Source organism: Thamnophis sirtalis, unplaced genomic scaffold, assembly GCF_051295495.1.
Source record: "Thamnophis sirtalis isolate CommonGarterSnake01/CBP01778 unplaced genomic scaffold, rThaSir2_p1.2 scaffold_7, whole genome shotgun sequence".
Taxonomy (NCBI): Eukaryota; Metazoa; Chordata; class Lepidosauria; order Squamata; family Natricidae; genus Thamnophis; species Thamnophis sirtalis.
This window is the reverse complement of record NW_028261387.1, coordinates 15,615,968-15,633,190: the sequence shown is the minus strand read 5'-3', so window position 1 is coordinate 15,633,190 and position 17,223 is coordinate 15,615,968. Positions and strand designations below refer to the sequence as shown.

The following is a 17,223-nucleotide window of genomic DNA, read 5'->3' as shown; positions in this document are numbered from 1 at the left end:
GGTGATATATGACTTCAATATCTCCTTGAAGTTTTAAAGGAAAGGCAGATAGATGAATAAACGTAAGTTTATTCTAGCAGTCATCATGTAGGCAACTGCATTCTTGACCAACTGAAGCAGTGGTGGGTTGCAGGCGGTACGCCTCGGTACGGGTGTACCGGATCCTGCCCGGAGCACCAGGTACCGTTCCGGTATGGTGCTCCTGAGGGCCCACCCACCCGCACTCCTTACCTGTGCTTTAAGCTTTTGGTGCTTCTGTGCACGCGCATGGCATGTACGGTACCTGCACGATGCTCCGTCGAGCAGCTAGAGCGTCGCAGGCAAGTACGACACATGCACGTGTTGCGCGGGTGCACTGCACACATCCACGTGGGTGATGCCCGGGCAGTTCCAACCGTACCGGTTGGAACAGAATCCAGAACCCACCACTGAAGTCTCAGGAGCAGTCCCATATGAAGCAAATTGCAGAAATCCAGGCATGAGATAATTTGTCACTGTAAAGCCGTAAGCTTCACCTGCTATACAAGGAGCCACAAATTCAAAAAGAGAATCAGACTATCTCTTTCAAGGGTAATACAATTGTCCAGAGCTAAAGATTGAGGGAATTCTGGAGCCTGAAGGATTCCTTAACAAATAACACCTTCATCTTCCTGTTCTTCATCCTGTGCCTGCTCTGTCTTATGACAGCCTCCAGCTTGGGATAGAAAAGAGACATAAAGCTGGGTACGATTAGTGTATTGTTATGAGTAAGGAAGTACCATATGGATAAAGGATAGAATCTTCATGTTATTAATGAATGATTGAAAATAACAAGAAAACAAACAAACCTTAATACATTAAAATATTTGAAAGGCCAAATCAATTGTAGTTTTTTTTTAAATCCAAAGCTGAAATTTTAATTTTTTTTCTTTAAAAAGTTGACACATTTTTCTTTAAGTATTTATATATATTTTAAAGAAATTGAAATTTTCTTTCAAACCATGAACAGTTTGAGTTTTGATTCTTATGTAAACCCACAGAAATTATTTGCCTCCTTAAAGGCAAAACAATGTAAGTGCAGTGTATATTGTCTGTAAGGAAAACAACCAATTCAACCTTAAAACGAAAGCCATAACTATAAAATGTACAAACTAATATTGGTATTTCTATTTTGAGTAATTTTACAGCCATCTATATGTAAATTTCACACTACTATGATTCTATTTTCACTGGAATTCTTCTAATATAGTCATAGTGCTTCAGGTAAGTTCAATATCATTATTGAGAAACTACCAACATCTCAACATATCTTGATTTTAAAAGTAATAATTGCCATTTTCAATTGCCACGATTACTGGGAATTAAATGAAAACAATTATACATAATCTGAAAAATTAAAAGCTGCTTCAAAAAAAAAAATTCATTCTACTTCACTAGGTATACAGAGCAACATATTCTGAACCAAACTGTAAATTGAAAAGTTCATCGATGCAACCATTTTTCATTCCCTTCTCTTCTTCTCCAATTATTCATTTTAAAAGTCATAAGCTTTAAACAAAAAGCTTTTATGTAATTATAAAAAAACCTTTATTTTCTGTATTTATGACATGTATTTTCCCTTTCCTTTCCTGGAATTAGAAGGCATGCTTAGAATGGTTGATGTAAATTCTTTTTCTTATTGAGAAATAAGTTACTTCAACCCTGAGGAAAGCAGCACGTATCTCATAATGGAACAAGGTAAATGTACAGCAAGTAGCCTTCACAGCTCTTTACTGTGCCCTATACTGTACCCATTTAAAAACTTAATTAATCGTTCACTGCTGTCTGAATTCAAGTCTGGCCCTTGCATAAATTATGCGCCTTTCAAGGCTTTCCACATTGCTTCCGTTTGCTGTTGAGCTGCAACACTTGCTGAATAATCTAGGCAATTTGCATTCCACATCCCAATGCCCTTCAGACCATGTTCTTTTGCATAGGCTGCTTTCAGAGAAACGCTCTTGGCATTGTCAAACCACAGTTGGTGAAAAGCACCCTTTGAGTCCTACAAAAAGCCAAAAGAAGGAGAAAGTTTTAACTGGTTATCCAGGTCAAGAAATGCTGCTAACGAGAAATATACTAAATATACTAAAATGGAGCTGATAGGGCTACCGTCTCACACACAGGTTTACTCTCAAGAATCCTGCAAGGTAAGTCAGGCTAAGCAAAAGAGCTTTCAGACACGTTTCTATTGTGAAATTAATGGATTCTGCCTTAGGAATGAAAGCTGGCTGTATAATGTTGAGCCAGTCACTTACTCTCTCTCAGCCCAATCCAATTCATAGGGTTAGGAGAAATAGGAGGAAGGAGAGTTTGCCAGCTTAAATTATTTGTGAAAAATAAAGCTTTCTTGGTAAGGGAATGTCATTTTTAATATTCCTACGAAAAGAGAGAGATAATTGCTACACAATGTCTTGATTGTAGTGACACAGGTTAAATGAATCATTTTATGCAATATTTTTACATTAGATTCAATCACTTTGTCAGTCTGATTTTGCTCTCTATAAAATGAAAATAATAGGCATCTTCATAGTTTCATTTTGAAGGCAGGCTGAATCAAAACTACTGTATAAGAAAGTTTCTGAAATCATACAATAAATTATTAAAACAATCTATGAACAATAGCTTCAGTTTATAGTCTGAAGAACAATATAATTTTTAATTAACTCACAGAATGTTATTTTTTATACATTTTCTAGTTCACCAATTCACTCAGCCAAGCATATGGACCTAAATGTGTTTTTGAATAGGAAGTATAAAATAGGGTGTAGTAATACTCTTTCCACTAATAACCTCAACTCCTTTGGTTAAGGCCACTGATAAAATTGGATCTAAGAGGAATTAAAATGTAGTTATACTAGAGACTGTGGAGATCTTGACATGACTATATTGTCTCCATGTTTTTTTTAATTAAAAAATGATCCGTTTATAATTATCTACACTTCCATCTTTCTCTTTCTTTCCTGAGTTGTGATCTATTGTTCATAATTTATGCGTAACTTCTTTTTAGTGTATAAATATAAAGCCATAAGACTGGTGGGAATTTTAAAATCTAAATAGAGAAACTTGAAGTGTACAAAAGAAAGTCAGCTGCAGCAGGAAAAATACATTAAATTTCCTACTAATATTTTTGTTGTTCAATTTTTTTTTTTTTTTACAAATGTGTATTGTCTGTGCAAAGGCATCCTTAGAACAACTTACCTTGTATTCTAAAAAGGGAGCTTTTTGTTTCTCATCCCACAGGATCCCAGAAGTAGAAGTCTTCTCCAATGTCATGATGATTCTGTATGGGGCTTGTCTTATTGAGACATTATTGCACGGAACCCCTGGGAAAACATTCTTTGCAAAAAGGCAAATGTGATCCTGAAAAAGGAGGTAACTTCCATTATGTAGTTACGGTAAACCTCAAGAGAGTTCTGTTATTCATACACACATTCATTTCTCAAATAAGGGGCACTGCAAACCTTCTCTTTATAAATTCTTATTTGTCTCATGCAGGAGAAAATCTCAGTTTCCAAAATTAGGTGATTATGTTTGGGTTCATTATTATAAAAAAAAAAAAAGGTATTTTGAAGAATAATCATTACCTAAGATAAGAAGGGAACTTCAGGTCTTTCAATGTTACCCCAGAAATGGGTTTTACCGATTCCAAAACCACATGCTTCAGACTGCAACCTAAGCAAAATTTCAAATATTGATGAAGTTCCTTCAATCAATTTAGGCTTTTATTCGGCAGTGTTTGAATCATTTCTATGGGGGCATTTATGCAGCCTGAGTGTGGGTATAACCAGCACCACTGGGATTTTTCTCTTATTTTCTCTAGAAGAAAACCCATATGAATTTAGATTAGTATTTTTCCAACTTGACAATTTTAAAATATGTGGACTCTAACTCCCAGAATTCCCCAGTCAGCCGGGAGCTGAAGTCCACAATTCTTATTTTACAGATTTCTTTCTTTTAGTAGTGGGCCTTTTTATTGAATATATAATAGGAAGAAGAAAAAATCCATGGCGCTCTCTCCTAACCATTCTTTTTTCTTTTAACATTTTATTTCTCTTTCCCACTCCACCCCACTTATTAATTCTAGTGATTTTCTGCTTAAACACAACAGTTGCTGTAAGAAGATTTTAGAGTGAGAGAAACTAAAACATACTGGTTATTAACATTGTTCAACCTATAGTCCTGGGGTGAAATTCATGCCCACAAAACCATCGAAATGAACTGTTTTTCTCCTACCTTACGTAACTTTGAGCAGATATAATCATAGCCGTACCATGGAACGCCCATCACCAGTTTCTTTGGATCAATGCCCATGCGAATATAATGATCATATCCTGATTTAATATAGAAACGTACTCTCATGCTCAATATGCTTATTTACATTCAGGCATCTACATTTGTAATATCAACCAGACCCCCCCAAAATAGTCATTAAAATAGATGTTTAAAGTAAAACTAAACCAATAAGAAGGTTTTTTCATATAGCATTTTGTTTTTGAGTTTTACATTTAATTTACATAGAACATTTCTGTGTTGATATTTATTCATGAAGAGATGTTAATAGATTTAAAGATGTCAGATAATGATTGTACACAATTATGATTCCTATTAATCCATTTACTAAACTTTTGCCTCCCAACTCTTACAAAGGAGTGGATTATAGTATAGAGCCGAGGTGGCACAGTGGTTAAATGCAGCACTGCAGGCTACTGCTAGATCAGCAGTTCAGCGGTTCAAATCTCACCGGCTCAGGGTTGATTCAGCCTTCCATCCTTCCGAGGTGGGTAAAATGAGGACCCAGATTGTTGGGGGCAATATGCTGACTCTCTGTAAACCGCTTAGAGAGGGCTGAAAGCCCTATGAAGCGGTATATAAGTCTACTGCTATTGCTATTGCTATTGCTATTTGCATTCTACAAACAAATAAATTAAAAACAGGTAGGTTCATTTTTATTTTCAAAAAGGCTTTGACAAAATTCCTCACCAAGACTTCTTAACAAATTAGCAGCTGTGAACATAAGATAAAAATTCCAACTGATAATTATCTGAAGGACAGAAAGTTGACAATCAATTATCTCAGGAAAGCGGCAAAAACATTCAGAACTCCCAAATCACAACTGGTTGTCCTATGAAATAGGGTGAGATTTTTCATTTTTTAATGCCCTCCCTGCCCAAAGCATTAGCTGGGTTTTTGTAATGGAACACCTGCCACAGCCAACTATTGTATTAGAGAGGAAAAGAAGGCATAAGCCACTCCTGAGTTGATCCAATCAACCGGAAGCTTGAAGCATACAAATTAGTGGAATTAGTGGAAAATTTGGTTTTACTCTCGGCTTTTTCCTTGCCCATACAAATTTATCAATACCCTTCTGCCATTCTAACAGGTTCACATCTTTTTTAAGTATTGGTAGCATTTGGAAAAGAAATAAAAATTAGTGGAAAATTTGGGAGAGAGATGGAATTCTTGATACTCAGGAAAGCTAAAACTATTTGTAATCTAGCATATACCTTGGATTTCAATAACATCAAAGAAATGGTAAGCATGATTTTATGGCAGGCATTAGGGGGCAAAAAGGGTGCTGAGAATGGGTGGGCAATCCTATAACAGGAGCTACTAAAGGAGAATTGCAAACAATTACAGGATGGGAGGGAAGAGAAGAGAAAAACCAACATAAAAAAACCACAATCTGACTATCCAAAAAGTTTGAAAATCAAAAGGATAACATATAGGAGGTAAAAAGAGGCCCACATCATCATTAAATGTCTATACAAATAGACTGAAAATATATGTATCCAGGTTTTGCAGTATAGTGTGATCCAATACTTGGAAAAGGGAAATGTGCCTTCCAGCTTGGAAATTGGTTGCAGAGAGTTTGTAGGGCGAAGGACTGATTTTGACTCAATGCATGATGGCATCTTATACAAAGACCTAGTCTTTATTTTTTCCCCAACTAAAAAAGCTAATTATACTTTATATTCTGAAGAAACTGATTCCTACCCCCTAAAGTTTGTTTGTAAGGGGCATTGGCCCCTGCTATGCAATTGGACCACAATGGGCTCTGTTCATCGTAAGACATCACAAACAGGAAATCACAGGAGTCAGCAATCCCAGTATAGTTGTAACATCTACTGTCTATACATTTAGGAGACCAAGGTACATCAAAAGTTACCTGCAGAGAAAGAAAAGCACAACGTGGGCATAGTTCTGTCTTTAAAAAAGCACAAGCAGTACACCTCTCTTTTTTGTTAATCATTTCTAATGTATTCAAAAAAGAAAAGGTTAGGGTTCTGGGAAGTCAGGGGAGGGAAGGCTGGGGGGGGGGTTGGGGGAGGGTGGGGGGGAGGGTCATATATCAGGTTTGACAAGACATGTTAGATTTTAATGTAATTTGACTCCACATGTATACTGTCTTCTTTTATATTTTCATTACTATTAGTATCATTATTTTTTCCTTCAAACTAGGATATATTAAGCATATTGATATGAAGCGGAAATACACCAATGAGAGGAGGAGTGGGAAACAGAAGGGAGAAGAAAGATGGGAAGAGAGGGTTAGGAGAGAGGGTAAGGGGGGAAGATGAAGAGGATGAGGATAAGGAGGAGTGGAATGTAGAGAGAGGAGAAGGAGAAAGGAAGGGGAAGTAGAGTAGGAAAGGATGATGGAGGGAAGATAGGAAGTTGGAGAGAGGTAGTAGAAAGAGGTGTATGGAGAGTAGAAGAGCTATAATGGGTTTTTATTTTTCTGGGCATTGTTGACAAGAGGAACTGATGTAATTATCTTTTAATACTATATGGTACTGGCTATGTATAGTATACATGTGATTGTATGTTATGAAAATGGAAATAAAAAAAATTGTTTTTTTAAAGAAAAGGTTAGGTAAAATTTCCACTTCAGTCAAGTCTGCCTCTTGATAAACAATATAAACACTAGTCAGATTTGCTTAATAACTGTATGATTCACTTAACCATAGTGATTCACTTAGCAACCATGGCAAAAAAGAGCATAAAGTAGGGCACAACACACTTAATAATTGCCTTGGTTAGTAATGGAAATTCTAATCCTAATTATGGCCGTAAATTGGAAATTACTTGTATTTTAAAAATAATAAAGATATGCTATTTCATTGGGAAACACTTGGTGATAAAATTCGATGTTTTATAGCACAATGCTCTAAATGTTTCTAAAACTTTGAAGAGTTCAAAGATGTACATCCAATTAAACTTTATAGACACTCATTCTGCAACCTATATTTCACAGAATGTGTGGCTATCTCCTTTATTGCAACATCCCACTCTTTGAAAAAATCAGTTTTTTATATTTGGTATACTGTATATTAGGATTTTTCCCCGATTGCTATACAGATTTGTCTGTGAATAAGCAATTTTGAATGGTCATTCGGTGAACAGTCACATGTTGAGGACTACCTATATGTGAATATAAGAGCCGAAGTGGCGCAGTGGTTAGAGTGCAGTACTGCAGGCCACTTCAGCTGACTGTTATCTGCAGTTCAGCAGTTCTAATCTCACCGGCTCAAGGTTGACTCCATCCTTCCGAGGTGGGTGAAATGAGGACCCAGACTGCGGGGGCGATATGCTGACTTTGTAAACCGCTTAGAGTATGCTGAAAGGCCTATGAAGCAGTATATAAGTCTAACTGCTATTGCTATAATTTATTAGTTTCCATTCTTACATCATGATGTATTAGCACTGAATAGCCAAAAAATCAAGTTATAGTTTGGTTATTCCGAATTAGAAGAAGGGACAGGCTTAATATATCTAAATTGTATATTTTAAATACCATGTAAAATATTCTTTTTCCTTTATATTTTTAATGAAAACAGAGTTATTTACATTGTTTTCCTGCTACTATCTTATTTTTATTTTATGACTATTTGTAAAATGTCTTGTGTGTAAGGATATTTCATTTTGAAAATTGAAGTTCAGATTCCTGTGGTCTCCCAAATATAATTATTTTGTTTCTAGTGTAGCTGTATTATTAGTCACCTTTTTGTTCTTCATCACGGCTCAATTAAAACACTTTTCCTGCCGATGAGCCAGCAGAAAACTAAACCAGCACAGATTGTACTGTTCCTATTACCAATCCCAACGTCTTTGTTCTGGGTTTCAGTCATTAGGTGGATGTCTACATTTCCCACGTAGCACTGGTCTCTACCCTCCCACCTTTCCCAAACCAGTGGAAAATTAATGTGTCAATCATAACACAATCGTGATTGTTGATGGTTTTCACTGATAGTTAAGACATGCCTGCAAGTTTAGCCATCTGTCAAAACTTGCTTCTGTTTTATCTACCTCCTTTTTCTTGTGTAACAACTGACCAGACAGGGAGAAGGGAGACATTCATCCAACAGGCACTCTCCAGTTCAGAGGCCTGGATCATAAAAACGTAAGTGGTCCCCTGCTGGATGGGACCCTTGGGTCATCTAGTCCAGCAGTCTGTTCTCACAGTAGTCAACCAACTGCACGATACCCACTAGTCTCCCAGCAGATGGTTATCTGAGACAATTATATTGCCATGCATCACCATGATTTCCCAGAATTGATTTGATCCATTTTTTTAACCAGTTAAGGGTGTTATCTAGCAGCACATCTTATGGTTAATAACAAGTGTATTTGGAATACCGGTAGTTCCAATAGCAGCTGCTAGTGTGGGATTTAAGACAGATTTAGATTTAGATTTAGTTTATTTGTATGCCGCCCTTCTCCGGGAGGGACTCAGGGCGGCGAACAACTCAAGGGGGAAAAAAGGGAACATAAAACACAATACACGTGATTAAAATAAACAAGAATCATACAACCATACAAGTCGAGAGGGGAGGGGAACTCATCAACCCCAGGCCTGCTGGCACAGCCAGGTTTTGACGGCCTTCCGGAAGGCCTGGAGAGAGGTGAGGGTCCGAATCTCCGCGGGGAGTTCGTTCCAAAGGGCCGGAGCTGCCATAGAGAAGGCCCTCCCCCGGGTAGTAGCCAGGTGGCATTGGCTGGTGGACGGAACCCAGAGGAGGTCGACCCTGTGCGATCTAACGGGTCTTTGGGAGGTAATTGGCAGCAGGCGGTCTCTCAAGTACCCAGGTCCAATACCATGAAGGGAGTTGCGACCATGTTTAAAATTTCAAACAAAGGCTAATAGGTTCAATGGGTGGACTGTACTATAAAGCCATGGTTAGTCTTGAGCCAGTGAACAGCTTGAAACCAGGCAGATATAGGGAGAAAGCCAGGTTTGAAAGAACCAGTCTCTTTTGCTGCTAAAAGCAAGACAGAGACCAGTGCTTGATACAGATGAAATATCCTTACTCCAGTCTATAGCCAACTTTGAGTACTGAGACACTCAATGGTAATCCCAACAACAAAATGGCTGGTGAAGCACAACAGATGATACCCATGGAAAAACTTACAGTTATTGCCTGCTTAAGGGGAAAATATTGCTTGAATTAGAAATGCTAAAAATAAGGGGAAAATATTGCTTGAACTAGAAATGCTAAAAATATCTTTAAAAAATATAATATCTTTTAAAAGATTCACATATGGGCTGACTTGAAGATGAAGGGGAATGTCAGGACAACCTAGTAAAAAAAGAGATTCCCATATTGTAATTAAGTGTCAGTGAAGAAAAGCCCTTAGTTGTGTTGAGACTGCTTTGACATATTTGCATCAACAAATATGCAGCACTAAAATGTGTGCTCCTAATAGTAAAAACTGTCAAAAGAAACTCATGTGTTAAGACAGGTTGACTAAGTGGAAAATTTAATGTAAAACATAATCTTTTCCTCTAGTTTACCTGAGAACCAGGAATTTCTTTGTGAAACATTTCTGTTGTTTCCTTAACTAAAGCAGTTAATGCATAATATTCAGCTGAGGATTTTTTAACTTTTTGTTCAATGTCTATATTGATTCCATCCATGTATTGGTCTTTAGCCAAGCTGATTTTTTGTTTTATCCAGGCTGTTCGAACAGTAGGTTTTAAAATTTCCTTCACAGATATATTTCCTAAACAACACATAACAATTAGTTGCCACTAGGTTTGCACCACTAAGAGTTTTAAAAAAGAGATCACGGGGGGGGGGAGAGGGGGAGAGAGAATAGACATGGACTGTGAGTTTTACATTATACTGTGTTTCCCTGAAATAAGTGCTTGGCCTTATTTTCGGAGAGGTGTTATTATTTTTGAGGTACAGGAGACAGCAAGCATGGTCACTTTATGGCTGTTGCTTTTTTGCAATATTTTTGGGGAAAGCTTATTTTCGAGGGGAGGGTTTATTTTAGCGCATGCGCTCAAAAGCCTGATTGGGCTTATTATCTGGGGAGATCTTATTTTCAGGGAAACAGGGTAGCTATATTAATTCAGTTCCATTTCTCCCTAAATGAATTACTGGAATTGTTTTTGTGGGGGGGAAACACAGAAGAAATGATTCAAAACAAAATAAATAGTGTGTTTCTACTACAGTTATAATCAACAATAAAATTCCAAATAGTAATACTCATTATCATATGCATATCACCAATAGCCATATATATTTAATTCATTCAAATTAGCACTGATTAATTGTTCTTACTGTCCTTACTTCTACATTGTAACTTATATCTCTATTTGACAAGCTTCCACCCATTACTTCTTGTCCTGCCTTGTGGCATCCTAGAGAATAAATTAATCTCCTCTTCTTTGTTGACAGACCATCAGGTATGGAGAGACAGTTATCATGTCCACCCTGATCCTTCTCTTCGATTGGCAAGAAATGCCTAGGTTTCAACCATTCATCATATAATTTAATCTTTATTACCTTTGTTGCTCTTCTTTCCGCACTCTTCAGAATCTCAATATCTTTTTTGTATCAGGATGACAGAATTGGGACACAGTATTCCAAATGTGGTCTCACTTTAGCCGTGTTTCAAACTATCATGCTAAGCTGAGCAGTTTAATATTATTTATGAAGAGACTGGCTTGATAACAGCCAACCTAAATCAACACCTATTTGACAAAACTTACTCAAAAACTAGTGGGATATGTTTCTATTTAAAATAGATTCCTAAACTAAGGCATTTCAGTTAATATAATTTCCATTTATTGGGGTAGACTGTGTGGGGGGAGCTTCACATAATAGAGAACATGAGCTATCTGGAAACTGATGGCAGTCACTATAAACTTGTGATAACATCATTCTTGAATAATTATTAAGGGTTATAATTATGTACATGCCCAAGGAATAAAGTTAAGTGACTTCAGATGACTACAGTACAAAAGACCCATGCCAGCAAACTGCATAAAACATAATTGTTAACAATTTATGTTATTCTGGATAAAACAAACCTTTTAAAACAACTCTGGATCCTTTTGAATGAGCATAACATATAAGCTCAGGGTCATAGTTTCCAAAAGTTGCCACTGTTGTAATTTGTGCCCAGTCATAAAATTTCCAGGTCTTCCCACCAATATCAAATACAAAGACCTAGAAAGGCACAGCAAAAAAAAGAAGAAAACACATAATAATCTTCCTTTCTTTCCATGTTCATTTTTTTGGCATTAGAATTAGATCTGGTATGGTGGGCATATTCCTTAATTAATGCGTTCCATAATAAGCAATCATGATCAAATATAAAACTGTGTTTTTCAATTCGTAAAATATAGAGTGGCAATTTTTAAAATGGATTTAAGTTGCTACTTAATTATAAAGATTCTAAGATGACTTCTTATTGCTACCACACTAGCATTTTGTTATGTGAGGCTTTATCCATTTAACAAGTGGAATATATGAATTATATATAATGCATTATTGAGTGCCTCTGTCCTTCATTCCTCACCAGCCCTTTATATCTTTCATAATCTTTCAGTCCTAAATGAAGTCGAAAAACTGCTAACCCTAATTTTGAATACAGAAGGTTTCAGGTTCAATCCTTTGCCAGTTTTCAAGTATGGTGATTTTTCCACCTATCCAAAGTCTAGAGATTTAGCACTGATCGCCTCTGAAATAAACAACCCGAACGCTACATAAACCATTGTCTAGCTTCAAACAATGGCAGGAACCACGAAGCCACCAAAGAAACCAGGCTCTCATGATTCACTAAGCCACAACACAAAAATACCTGACCATGATTAGTGCCAACAAAGCTCAGCAGATTGCTATGCGAGATCCTTAACTAACTTTACCCACGTTGTTAAGAACACCCCTAGCTACTGTGCCCCGACTTCAAAAGGCGGGGAGACACAATAGATGTGGGGGGTCTCCGCTTGATGCACGTTGGCATTTTTAAGGACCGCTCAAAAACATTAAACGGAGTGCAAGGCAACCTATTTAGCGAGCTTAAGAAGGAAGACCGGACAGGGACCGATCGCAGTAACGCGTATCTCCCCGACCCTGCCCTTGAAATTCCCCGTTGCCCCCGTTTGGGAAGACCCACGGCCGCCTGGGCACCTCGAAGTCGCACTGACTCGAGATGGGTTTGCAAAGCGCAGGTTGCTCGCACGGGCACGCGCTGGAGCCCAAGAGCCAATGGCGGAGGAGAAGGAGGAGCGCGAGGCAGAGGGGCGCGCCCCTGCCGCCTAGCAACCGCTTCATCCCGGAGACTTTGCCGCTTGGAATCGGTGTCTTTAAGTTACGGTGGTCATTCTTGTCCTCCTCCTCCTCCTCTGAAATATGGAAAGTGGGATGGGCCAATTCTATTCGCTTCGAGCGTTTGAGAACCCTGCAGAGATTTTTTTTTTCCCCACACAAACACCCCCGCCGCTTGAAATGAGTAAAAGTGATTCATGCTCACAAGTAACAAAGGCGCCTGGACTTTGATATATTTATTGACCAAATATACATAAAGTCTGAAGCAATTTTTCCATCGCTACCTTCATTTGGTTCACAAACTTAACTGGACCTAGGTTCTGGTGAATTTAAAAAGCATCTGGGCTATACTTGACCAGTATCTTTAGCAATATTTTGAGCCACCGCTAGGTGGCAGCAAATGGATTCAGAAAACTTTGCGCTACTCGTTAGAACTCGTTAGAACCCAAAAGAAACAAACCAATTTTATGATTGCATGCAATAGCCAAATTCACAACTAAAGCTTAATAAACAGGCATAGAACCAACATCAGGTGAAGTACAAATGATAATACACCTACAGAAGAAAACGCAATAAAGAAAATATTAGAATGTCTTGAAGTGGATAGCTTAACATTGAAAATTAAGGATAAGGGAGAAACAGAACGTGTTTTAGCTTGGGAACTATTCTTCCAATGGTTAGAAAATAGAAGCAGAAGTTTGAAACTTAGAATGGAGGAGGGTATGTAAATAAAGATGAAATAAATGTGTTATTACCTAATGAATATTGAATAACCAGGATAGGTAAACATGATTAACAGAATTAGAGGATAATGTTTACAAATATGAGATTTGTAATGCTTGATATCATTAACTAAGTATAGATAAAACTGAACAGAATGTTTTATTAAAAAATGGAAAATGTTTAATAAGGATAAGTGAAGATTATGGTGAATAGACTTTGAGAATAATAGTTATAGTTATTGTATGTATGAGGCCTGTTACTTGTATTTAAAAGAGATTGTTTTCAGACGGTACTCTGCCATTGTAGATATGGAACTTTCATATACAATGTTCATTTTTATTCAATCACATCTCTCATGGAATCCCCATTGAGAAAAGCTACTCTATCTGAATTCTTTCAGACATGAATTGACAATTTCTGGGCAGTACGATCCTGTACCAAGAAATCCCCGCGTGGTCAGTTTGTGTAGAAAGTCACACTTCTTGACAAGCAAACCTTGATGCCGTTGCTGTCATTCCAATCCAGATTAATTTTAGATCTTCACTGTATTCTGAAGTTAAACGGCAACCCAGGGGTTCATCTTATATCTATGGGCTCCTTCTAGTGCTGTACAGTAGTGGTAGATTTTGATTACACACACACACACACACACACACACACACACACACACTTGAACAAGAGGAAATTTATTAGAAAAATAACAGAGCCTGTTTGCTAACAGAGACAATTTTATCAATCTGTCCAGTGGTAGATAACTTTTTTGGGCTTGGCGTGTCAAAAATTCAGAAAATGCTTAACTTCACTTTTCTGGCATCTCTCTCACACACACAAAACCATCCAGCAACAAGAGAAATAATTTTCTATAGGCATCAGCTTCAGCCCTAACTCCACCACTGCCACTCAAGAAGGCCACCTTGTGCTGTTCTCCAACGGGTCTACCACGTGCCACTTATCTTCAGATGTGCTCTCTTTCTGTTGATAGGCCCCTGCAGACTACCCGAGGCTGGTTTCAGGTCCCACAAGGCCTCTATTCTTGAAGAAGCTTCAGATAATGTTCTTTTGCAGCTTCTGAAAATTGTGTGAAAACACACCCCATTGTTGTGTCTTTTGGTGGCTGCAAAAACTGTGCAAAAGCATAGCTTTCTTACATGACTTCCAGAAACCGTGTAAAAATACATCCCAGTCTTGCATGGCAGGCAGAGTCTCCGAAAATAATTTGTGAGAACAGGTATGATTTCGAAAATAGATGTTGGTGAATACTGGTTTATCCCCCAAAACATTGTGATGTGTTCAGTGGTGAAATTCAATTTTTTTACTACTGGTACTGTGGGCGTGGCTTGGTGGGCATGGCAGGGGAAGGATACTGCAAAAATCTCCATCCCCTCCCCACTCTTGGGGAAAGGATACTGCAAAATACGGTTCCACCACAAAACCGCGTTCAACTAAAGCGCGCTCGACGAAAACGCATAGCTGACGTCATCAACAGGGCGACAACAGCGCGGAGACAGAAGCACGCTGTAAACGCTAAACCTAAAATTAACCCCTAAACCTAAACCTAACCCCCCTAAACCTAATCCTAAACCTAACCCTAAACCTAACCCTTAACCTAACCCTAAACCTAACCCTTAACCTAACCCTAAACCTAACCCTTAACCTAACCCTAAACCTAACCCTAAACCTAACCCTTACCTTAAGTTGAATCGGCTTGCTTTCAAAGCGCTATTTAAAGCGCCCTTCTTTCTCCGCGCTCGCTGTTGTCGCCCTGTTGATGACGTCAGCGACGCGGTTTAATCGGGCGCGGCTTAGTCGATCGCGGTTTTGTCGTGCCACGGCAAAATCCCCATTCCCTCTCCACTCTGGGGCCAGCCAGAGGTCATATTTGCTGCTTCTCCAAACTACTCAAAATCAGAATCTGCTGAATTTCACCCCTGGATGTGTTACTTTTTACCTGGGTCATAGGTTCACCATCACTGATCTAGTCCACCTTTATTTGTAAGCTATAAATATAGCACTGTCAACAGCTCCATTGAAAAGTAGCAGGGGGAAAAAAAGGATCCATTTAAAAGCAAACAAGTCTCAATGAACCTGAGTCTCTAATAAGCTTGTTTTTAAGGAAGCAGCCTTAAAATGTGATTAATGTTTTGCTTTTGTCACATGGGTAGTTCGCTTGCTACATTGTGAAACCACTTTAACTCATTAGCTTCCACTTTTCTAAACAAATATTTGCTCTGGCCCTGAGTTTATATAAAAAAGCACAATTATTGCCTAAGAAGTAAAATTTGTTAATAGTTCACAGAGATTAAGAGCTTAGGTATCTATAGCTAGAATTCAATCACTTCCATGTGATAAAAATTTTTTATCTTAACTATCATTTTCATGGAAAGTATTATAACCAGCCATTCTGTTTTCCATTCTTGTATAAAATAAGAAATCTTGCAATTCTTTTGGTTGTAACAATGCAGAAAATTGGGTATGTTTTTTTCTTATGTGAACTTCGTTTGCACCAGGTAACACCTTTCTATCTTTTGTTGTCTAGGGATATATAACTTTAAACTTAGAGAAAGCTTCTACTTCAGATTGCAGAAAATATAATCAGTTACTTCAGTTTAGGTGCAAGGGCTTTATATTATTTTATAATACAATATATACTATAATACAATATTATTATATCGCATATAATATAGTATAAACCAGAGGTGGTATTCTGCAGGTTCTGACCAGTTTTGGAGAACTGGTAGCGGAAATTTTGAGTAGTTCGGAGAACCGGTAAATACCACCTCTAACTGCCCCCATCTATTCTCTGCCTCCAGAAATCCCAGCTGATCGGGAGGGAATCCTTCCCCTGTCATGCCCACCAAGCCACGCCCGAACCGGTAGTAAATTTTTTTGAATCCCACCACTGGTATAAACTTATGTAAAAGAAAGCATTGACAGGAAGTACATAACATTTTTGTTCATTTAATTATGACTATATAAAAAAATGAAAGTCGATTTGGTGTAATGATTAAGGCACAAGGCTAGAAAATGGGAGACGGAGTTCTAATTCCAACTTGAGCACAAAGGACAAGTAACTAATGCAAATGTCGTCCCCCCCCAACAAAAAAACAAACCTGCACTGATTTCTTCACCACATAGAAAAGAGGAGCGTTGGGAGGGACCTTGGATGTCTTCTAGTCCAACCTTCTGCTTCATCAGGAGGCTTGAACCCTGCTCAAGCATTTAGTTATCAGAATCAAGGCTGACTTGAAGGCATAAAGGAGTACAATAACCATTAATATTCTTCTCTCCCTTCCATTTTGGACATCTGTTCAAAGAAAAGTGTTCAAACTTATGCCACTCCGATCTTTCAGATTATCATCTGAGAAAAAAAAGAGGGGGGGGAGATGAGTCGTGGTGGCGCACTGGTTAGAGTGCAGTACTGCAGGGTACTTCTGCAGATCACCGGCTACCAGCAGTTTGGCAGATCGAATCTCACCAGGCTCAAAGTTGACTCAGCCTTCCATCCTTCCGAAGTGGGTAAAATGAGGACCCAGATTGTTGGGGACAATGTGCTGACGCTGTAAACCGCTTAGAGAGGGCTATAAATCACTGTGAAGCGGTATATAAGTCTAAATGCTGTTGCTATGATAGACTCAGTGATGTCCTCTGCTTACTATTTTCATTTAACTGCTAATATGATAGTCAATGGCTATTAAAAGGAATGGCATTAGAGAGCTGTTTAGTCACTCCATAAAAAAATCTAAAGAAATTAGATCACTATTCCTTTTGATCTGCTTGGAGTTTGTCTAGCTGGGAAACCCTTCTGGATTGGGAGAATTGGGTTTTTTTTTTCAACACAGTAGAAATCAGTCTTGGGAATACAATAGTGATGGCCAAATAAAGATCAATGAAAGGGTTTTGTCTTATTGTTCATGTTTCCCAT

General features: G+C 38.1%; 1 protein-coding gene and 1 long non-coding RNA gene across 2 annotated transcripts in view; one reads left to right on the top strand and one right to left on the bottom strand.

Moving 5' to 3' along the window:
- Positions 1-821: 821 nt before the first annotated feature.
- Positions 822-12,727, bottom strand: LOC148044552 (di-N-acetylchitobiase-like). The gene is made up of 7 exons (XM_087719380.1): positions 12,441-12,727; positions 11,339-11,477; positions 9,812-10,020; positions 6,013-6,184; positions 4,252-4,349; positions 3,217-3,378; positions 822-2,020 (listed from the first exon to the last, which is right to left on the bottom strand). The coding sequence occupies exons 1-7, from the start codon at positions 12,582-12,584 to the stop codon at positions 1,832-1,834; spliced, it is 1,113 nt and encodes a 370-aa protein (XP_087575506.1). The 5' UTR covers positions 12,585-12,727; the 3' UTR covers positions 822-1,831.
- The window catches only part of LOC148044551 (uncharacterized), a 17,450-nt gene continuing 2,189 nt past the window's right edge, over positions 1,963-17,223 (top strand). The window contains exons 1-2 of the long non-coding RNA XR_015697248.1: positions 1,963-2,165; positions 3,259-3,390. This is a non-coding gene — a long non-coding RNA (uncharacterized LOC148044551). The remainder of the gene's footprint in view (positions 2,166-3,258; positions 3,391-17,223) is intronic.